Here is a 9007-nt window from a genome sequence, read left to right as displayed (position 1 = left end):
CAGGAACTTGTAGTAATAATAATAATAATAATAATAATAATAATAATAATAATAATAATAATAATAATAATATTAACGCATGCACGAATAAACACGATAACATACATTTAATTTAAATGTGTGAAAAAATATTGCGAAGCAAAGTCTACAACAACAAAGTCTTATGCCGCATTCATGTTACGTGGGAAGAATCGGAAGAACCAGAGGACATCTCGTTGCTACAACTAGGAAGCATTCACGCATTGACTCGATGAAACGCCCACATCCATACTTCCGCAATTCGTGACACGAAGTGGGAGATATCGGGGTCTATAAAAAAATCCCATATGTCCTAGTAGGAATTACCACTAGGAGGCTGACGTGAATGGTTTTTCCCAGTCGGAAGCTGGTTCTTCCGCTTCTTCCCACGTAACGTGAACGCGGCATTAGAATCACCAGAAAGGCTTTCGAAATAGTGAAATGCCATGTTGACCTCAATATTTTCAAAACAAATTATATGAAAAGGTTATGAAATGAACAAGAATGTGATAAAATATGTAATAAAAACGGAGCTCAACGCATACATTTGATCGTAGAATTCCGTTTGTTTCCCCAATACCAAGATGGCGGCGGTCTCGTGACGTCAGAGTGTCTTCGAGAATGCAATGCGTCACGTGCCGTTTTGGCACGTGCTATATGGTTTTGGCGCCCATCGGTGTAGTTCTGGGTGTAGGCTGTAGGGGGGGTTTCCATCTCGCGCAGTAACAGGTGAAGTTGTAACCGAACTGTTGTCTCCTCTCTCTCATCACTTGTTGTAAGAACACCTTTCTTTCACATCAGTTGTAAGTACAGTTTTAATCACGTTGCCTTGTGGTCAAGCATGCTGAAATACTTGTAACATTAGCTACAAAATAATGTAACAACTGTTTGTTTTTGTTTATCAAGATGTTGAAGTGAACGTTAACCTCCTGTAGCCAACTTATCTTGCTAGCTTGCAAACTAATGCTAGGTAAACAGCAGTGCTTGTTCGATATGTCGTTTTTAGATCATGGACATGACACCTCAAATGGGTCAAGCCCAAAAAGCCAAAGTTAAAGGCCGTGGGACCACCAGCAAACCCCATTTTGGAGGTATCAATAATGACAATTTACAAGGTAACTTTAACTCGTTTACCATGTCTCTTGATAGAATAAACAAAGCTTAATCCCATATTTTGACATTTTTAGTGTAATTTTGATTTTGCTGTTATTTGAAGTAGAGTCAGTGAGGGGGAAGAGATGCCTCACACCAGATGAGGAGGAGGACATGGACTTTACCAAGCCAGAGTACGACTTATTTACCTTTGTTCAGGAACAGGAAATATATTCAACCATATATCTATGCTATGCTTCACAGGTAGAATACTTAACTTAATTTGCTGTGGGCGGGCGGGGGTTTTCTCCACAGAGGGGACATGATGACGATGGTGGAAGTATTTGGAGGTAAAGCCTACCTCAGCTGTTCTAAACAACTCTTTTAACCACTCTTTTACTCATTTTGTAAATGATATCATACTCCATATATATATAGGTAGGTGCTACTGTATGTGCATGTTATTACAAAAAAAAGTGTTCTTGTGCTTCACTGTGTCAGCCGACATAAAAAAGGCATTCCAGGCGAAGCGGAAGCGCCTGGAGACGTTGGCCAAGTCCTCAGTGAAGACCAGCACTCAGAAGGTCGAGCAGTTTTGGAAAGCCCAGCAAAGGGACAGGTAGGGGAACTGGTTCATTCCGATGCGGTAGTTATGTGCAATGCATAACTTCTCCCCACAAACGATAATAGACACAATTCAAGTGTAGTGGTTTATTCATTTAAAACACATTTGTTTTCCTATTTGTTACTAAAGATTTGGTTCAATTCACTTTCAGTTCTATCGATTCAGGGATTATATATTGAAAAGCAATATTCAACCTATTTGCTGATAAATGAGTGTTAATACTCTACTGTCATAAAATAAACTGCAATTTCTGTTAATTTTGAATTGATTAAACTGAAAGTCAATAGAGAATATGGCTGCTGCAATAAGAGATAATCACAATTATTTTGTATTATTGTGATCATTGTTTAGATCTAGTTCATTACTTATATTCAGATCAAATAGGCTAAATAGCCAAAATTTGTGCAAGACAGGTCACAGAGAGGTTAGATGCTGTTTCAATGTAGGGGTGGGCGATATGACATTTCCATTTCCAAAGTGACTTACATACAATTGTATACATCTGGCAGTCAAGGGTAAGTGGTATTGTTTGTCTAACAGCACACATGTGCTACATTTAAAAAAAAGCATTGACAAGAACAATAACAAGCTTTTTTTTTTAATTAGGCTACATGATCTTATATCACTTTATTTGAATGACATGGTTTTATATTGTCACTGCATGGTTAAAATGTCATCATGATCTGCCTTCACGAGATTGTGGATATCGTGATATATTACTTCTGTTTGATAAGCTTATATTTGGTAGGGTAGAATAACGGTAGAATCCTTGATGCTGTCATACAGCAACCTCTTCAAAAGTGTGCCTCTTGGCTTTTTGTTTAAAAAATTTTTTGGTCTGATGTGTGGGTTGGGCTTGATTGGGGAATCTGAGGATAGAGGATGGGTTGCCATTGCTGGCCAGTATCTGGAGAAATTCTCATTATTATAAGTAGGGATGGGTACTGAATTATGTCGGTACTACCGAGTACAGATTCACGTTAGATAAATCGGTGCCACATTTCGATACCTAAAACCCGCCCAGTTAGAAAATAATCTGAATTCCAATGACGCGCAATTGTCATTTCATTATAGACACAGACTAGCACATACCTTCATCTTCAATGATGCTCAATTGTCATTTCATAGACACAGACCAGCGTGGACCTTCAATGACTCGCAATTGTCATTTCATAATAGACACAGACCAGTGCAGACCTTCAATGACTCGCAATGACTCTATGTTCAATGATTTAAAGTAGCCAAACGTTAAACTATAAAAACGAACTGGAAATTTAGACTTTAGTTTAGTTTTACAACAGAATTCAATATTTTGTTATAACGAAAGTACAGAAAAAAAGTACTGTCGGGTAGTATTGATTCCCATATCGGTTCAAATGTGAACAGTACCCAACCCTATAATTATAAGTTACCATATAGTTATAATATTATGGTATAATATACAGTAAATAGCTATATAGTAACTTACTATACTGTGAATTTCTCAAATGTTTTTACAGCATTACAGATTCTACCTTTAACGGCTGCTGAAAGGAGCATTATATTGTAAACAAATATAATTGACTGTTAACTGTAACTTGCAAATTAACCTTGGAAAATCTAAATGAAATAATTGTGAATCGTGAAAATGTCTGAAAATATTGTGATATATTATTAGTTAGGGATGCATGATATATCAGCGACCATATTGATATCGGCCTATATCAGTGATTTATTTATTTATCTGCACCGGTCTGATTAGCAAAACTTGGCAGATCAACAAACATACTGTATATACTGTATGCTGATTTGTTTATTTATCAGCATTCAGCATTGGTCCAATGAGCAGAACTGGGTAGATGTGAAGTTACAGTAACAACCAATGATTATTTCCCTCAGGTTTTGTTTGGGTACTTGCACATGTACAACATCATTGAAATAGCAGATGCAGAAATAAAGACTATTTTCCATTTACAGTGTTTTCATGTCACTTTCAGTATGTACAAAATTTTATTATTGTATTATTTTTTTTTTATACAGACCACATCATATCAATATCATAATTATCGGCCATAACAGAAAATCTATCATCAGTTATCGGTACTGTCCAGAATTGTCATTGGTGCATCCCTAATATTAGTTATCGCCCTGCCCTATTGAAGTGTGTGCAAATCCTTTGAAGTTTACAAATGCTTCCATGTTATCATTGCAAATTTTGCAATGTAGCAGTCAGCAATGTGGATCTCGTTGCACAGAACATCACTGATCTGGGAACACTTTGAAAGCCAAATGATAATTAAATCATTGATCACTAATAATAATCATCATCATAAAATGTCATGATCGCACCAGCCCTAGTAGAGAATATAACTAAATCAATGCCATTTAAAACTGCAGGAGTAAAGTAACCGAGGACTACTCCACTCAGTTCAACTTAGTCCTCCATGAATGGGACACAGATGTTGCCAAGTCCAAGGACCAAGAGGAGAAACTGCTGGTAATGCTCAGTCTCAGACCATAGAAAGTGTTTTTTTTATTATTATCTTTTATATATATAATTATTTCTGCCTCTGCATTGTTCATTCTGAATATTTTGTTTCCCCACCTTAGACCATTTTTAATGCATGACCCCTAAAAACAGGAATTCCTTTTTGCCCCCATCATGATCAAGCAGACATAATGGTGAATTTGGACACCAAACTCTTTTGAGGCCATTTCACTTGATTCATTATTGGAGGAGGGCTTAAGACTTCAAATATTTCTTACTTCACAAGAAAGAAACACATGTACAAAGATTATAAATATGGTGACCACCTGCAGGGTCCTGACCTTCAGACCACCTTAGACCATGTTTTAAGAGATTCAAGAGGTTTATTTATCACATACATACCAGGGCATACAGTGAAATGCGGGTGGCCATGCCCGCTTTGATTGTGCAAGAATACAATAGTAAATAAAAATAAGTAGAAGATAATAAAATAGACATAAATGGACATGATAAAATAGACATGTTAAAAGTCCTGAGATAAATGCAATGTACAATGGAGCTGTACAGTGCTGTGCTCTCTTTTGGTGGGTTACTGTCACCCCCTATTCACCAGAAGTGTACCCATATCTTTTAAGATTATGTTCCAGCACCAGCGAAAGATGTTTGAGCAGATGAGGGGCTCACTGGGCCAAAGACTGAAATCTCTCAAACAGCTCCTAGGGCAATATAACCAGGTACAGTACTTGAAATTGTTGTCAGACATGAAGTCCCACCATTTCACATGGCCACTGTCATGTTCCATGTCATGTATCATCATGTTAACTTCTGACTTCCAGAAGTCATTTTCACTTAGACATTAGACAGAAAACATGGTTGTATATGTTTAAATACTAGACAAATCACCAAACAATCATAATGTTAACCATAAATTGTATAATGTAACTAAGATGAACTGAGATACATTTTCTTTTGGTGGGTGTTGGTAGAACCTTGAGGCAATGGAAAAAACTCACGTCAGCCAGCAGGCAGGCCTTCAGGGCGAGTTGCGTCAGGAGATGGCAATGTTTCAAAAGAAGATATTAATGGATACCGTAAGTATAGGAGGATTTACACCTTACTTGTTCTTTCTAAAAGTCTACATTTGTGTTTTTAGTGCTGACTGAATAGATACTTCAGGCTCCTTCCCATTTTGAAGCAAAATGTTTATCACATTTCATCCAACACTTTTATTGACAGCAACAGCAAGGAATGGCTTCAGTGCGGAAGTCTCTGGAGTCCATACTGATGTAGGGTCATGAATGGACAACCCCCCACATGGAGCTGTACAGTGCAAGAAAACGCAAGGGCATGCAACAGTTATCTCCTGCAGTTCATTTGTAGTTCTTATCAGATTTCTTATCAGCATGACTAGTCGACTTTTCAGGAATTGAGAAATATGTTTTGATTGTCCCCATTGACATTAATTTTATTTTCTCATCGGCTCAGTTCTAAGGTTATGGCACATATCTACACCGATCAATATTGGTTGGTGTCAAATACATTAAAAAAAATTGGTTGTTTTGACACATTTACATTTTTGTAAAATAATTCATTGAAACTTGATTGGCATCATAAATAGTACCTTGCTTTTGTTTGTGACACCAAAATAATTCAATTTAATAAAGTAATTTTTACACATTGAGGCTTTAGGCTTGTTGGTATTTTAATGTTAAGTCACAATTGTATGGTATCACTTGTGACTGAAGTAAAGGCTACTTTCAACATGTAAACCATCATACATGACTGATTACCTGTTCCAACATGTAATCCATCATAGATCCATTATAGATTACTGATAGTCAAACTCTAATCATATCTAATTACTTCCAGTTCCTTTTAGATTACTTTGCATCTGGAATCCATACAATATGCAGTTAAACTAACAATTAATGTCCAACTTTATGTAATAATGAATCCTGTTACATATTCAGAAAAGTAATTTCAAGTTGTAACTATTTATTAGTCAAAGTTGATGGTGTACTGTACTTGCCTCAACATTTCTATTACAAGACAGAATGCAGCTGTGAAGGAGTGTGTGAAGAAGTGAAAGTGTAATCGACCAAATTCACAATACATTTTGCCCAACCTGAGAATGACATACAGTTGAGGCCAAAATTATTAGACCCCCTTGTGAAATCAAACAGAATCCTTGATTTCTCCATGGAAATGACCATTAACAGCAAGTGTTTATATTGTATTTGTTTCCAAAATAATAAAGATAAAATGTCCACTAAGTTTGATTAGGATATTTTATCGAGTTAAAACAATAAACGGCAAAAATTACACATCCAAAATGATTAGCCCCCTGGCAGTGGCGTCGCGTGGGTAAAATAACAGGGGAAGCCAAAAAAAAAATTATTAAAAAAAAAATTATTAAATATTTTTATTAATAATTTTTTTTTTTTAAGTCAAGCAGTCACCATGTACACTACAGTATGGCTCGGCGGCCAGTCAAACGTTCTTTTTATTTATTTAACAGATTGCAGAATGGGTACAATACAGTGCAGACCAGAGAAAGACGTTTGTCTTGTTTACATCAGGGTCATTAATACTGCTGGAGCATTGGTTAATTTTTGGTCCGATTTTTCCTTGCGCGATTTTGCGCGCCGCGTGGGAGCAAATTCGAGACACATATTCGGTTGCAAAAAGGTGTCCCACGGTCTCCTCTATGGCCGTGAATATTTTCACGCGGATCGGAATCACGTCGCGCCCGTGGGACACTTTTCCGTTTCGGCGAGTTTATTCCACGCTTTCTGTTTTCCTTTTCTAAGCATTTTAGGGGCTACATGTGAATCAGTAAAAGTTGCGGGACGCCCAGATGTTTCCACGATAGAAAGCTCGCGTGGATCCCATAATAGGCTCACTTAATACAGCGTTTTTAAAATCACGCGACATTTTCAGGGTCGCGAGCCGACCTTTTCCCCTCGTTTTCGATGATGGAAGTGATTTAGGAAAAGCTTCGGCACGCCGAGAGGTCCCCGTGGATTTAATCTCGCGAGGATCGGGGCAATATTCGGCCCGTGGGAACAGTTACGGGTTAATACAATGTTCAGAGTGCAGAGGGGAGGTGTGCAGAGGGGATTCCACACTCATGATTCTTCTCACAGCCCCGTTTTAAACTTTTAGGGTGTGGCAGTCAGCTCGAATCTGATTGGCTAGGATCGGATTTGGACTCTATAATGCTGGAAGCCTGGAGAAAGAGACCTACCATCTGCCTCCTCTCCTGCTGCAGTGAGCATAGTGAGGCTGACAGTGTGTTAGAGGGAGTGAGAAGGAGAAGAGGGAGACATTTAAAAAAAAAAAAAAAATTATAACACAGATGCACAGATGAAAAAGAATGTAAACTATATGAAAAAAAATTATATATATATTTTTTATTTTTTTTCATATTTCATATTTGATATTAATTCATATTTTAATATTAGGGAGGCATGGCTTCCGTTGGCTTCCATAAGGATTCGCCACTGCCCCCTGGCCATTAATAGTCAATAGTGTACCCTTTCTGAGCCACAACGGACGACAACCTCTTAGAGTAGTTGTTTACTAGGTTGGCACAGGTCTCTTGAGGGATTTTGGCCCATTCTTCCATTGCTAATTGTTCCAGCTGGTCCAAATTGCGTGGTTTCCGAGCATGGGCATTCACTTTGAGCACCGGCCACAGATTCTCAAAAGGATTAAGATCTGGGCTATGTGCGGGCCACTCCAGAACCTTAGTTTTGGTGTCCTTTAGGAACTGTTGGACCAATTTTGATCTATGCGTTGGGTCATTGTCTTGCTGGAAGACCCAGCGACGACCTAAGCCTAGACTTTTTTTTTTTTTTTTTTTTTTTTTTATAAACATAAACATAACAACAAATTAGACTCACAAGCATTAGTAAACATCCAATGAAATCACCATTTGAATCATTATAAATGTAGTTTACGAGATATATACCTAATACTTGCTATCTAATACCCTACATACATATGCTCTTGCTCGCTCACCCCCCCCCCGGACCCCCACTTGGATAATCCATCCATTTTCTTTCGTTTCTAACCAGGCACTACACTTCATATGCTAGCTTTTATTCTCTCCACCACTTCTAACCAGATTGCAATGTTGGTTTCACTGACACCTAAAATTCTTGCTGTAGATATTTCTAGATAAATCACATCGAGATAAGTAAGAACCCATACCTTCCGGCACATTTCTTTCGGTTGAATCCATCGTGATGCTATCAGCTTTTTAGCAGCTGTGAGACAAGATAAAACTAGTCTCTTTAGCTGTATAGGGGCTGCAAACTGAAATACATCATTCAACAGCAATACAGAGGGATGTACAGGTATGTTCAGAGATAAGAATACTGATAATTGCTGGGACACTTCTTTCCAAAATATCTTAACCGGTGGGCAATCCCAATACATGTGCATGAATGTACCCTCATCCCCATTTGTACATAAGGAACATAGGGAGTCTTGTTTAAGTCCCATTCTGTTCAATCTTATAGGAGTCAAGTATGTCCTATGAATATAATTAAGATTATACACAATTCGCAACTCGAACGTTTGCCCAGACTTCTTGCCAATCAAAATCTATTTCCAAGTCTGGTATATCCCTCCTCCAGACTGAGTCTAGGGGAAGGATTCCATACGAAGACGTTAGTAAGTGATGATAAAAATCAGATACGAATCCTCTCGATGTCTCTCTTTCATAGAAGAATTTGTGATATCTGTGGTGCTCAATTGGTATCCTTAATGGGACTCCATGAGCCTTCAAACAATCCAAT

The 9007-nt window shown here is 37.8% G+C and overlaps 1 protein-coding gene across 2 annotated transcripts; it reads left to right on the top strand.

Moving 5' to 3' along the window:
- Positions 1-710: 710 nt before the first annotated feature.
- Positions 711-5811, top strand: sycp3 (synaptonemal complex protein 3). 2 transcript variants are annotated; one of them, XM_084317226.1, is made up of 9 exons: positions 711-821; positions 1025-1133; positions 1238-1304; positions 1426-1460; positions 1612-1729; positions 4112-4211; positions 4838-4936; positions 5189-5293; positions 5439-5811. In XM_084317226.1, the coding sequence occupies exons 2-9, from the start codon at positions 1028-1030 to the stop codon at positions 5490-5492; spliced, it is 684 nt and encodes a 227-aa protein (XP_084173352.1). In that variant the 5' UTR covers positions 711-821; positions 1025-1027; the 3' UTR covers positions 5493-5811. The 2 variants fall into 2 exon arrangements, with proteins under 2 accessions (XP_084173352.1, XP_084173351.1); XM_084317225.1 differs by having other exon boundaries at positions 1235-1304.
- The last annotated feature ends 3196 nt before the right edge of the window (positions 5812-9007 follow it).

Source organism: Notolepis coatsorum, assembly GCF_963971535.1.
Source record: "Notolepis coatsorum genome assembly, chromosome: 6".
In the NCBI taxonomy this organism is placed as follows: Eukaryota; Metazoa; Chordata; class Actinopteri; order Aulopiformes; family Paralepididae; genus Notolepis; species Notolepis coatsorum.
This window is presented reverse-complemented; position numbering and strand designations above follow the sequence as displayed.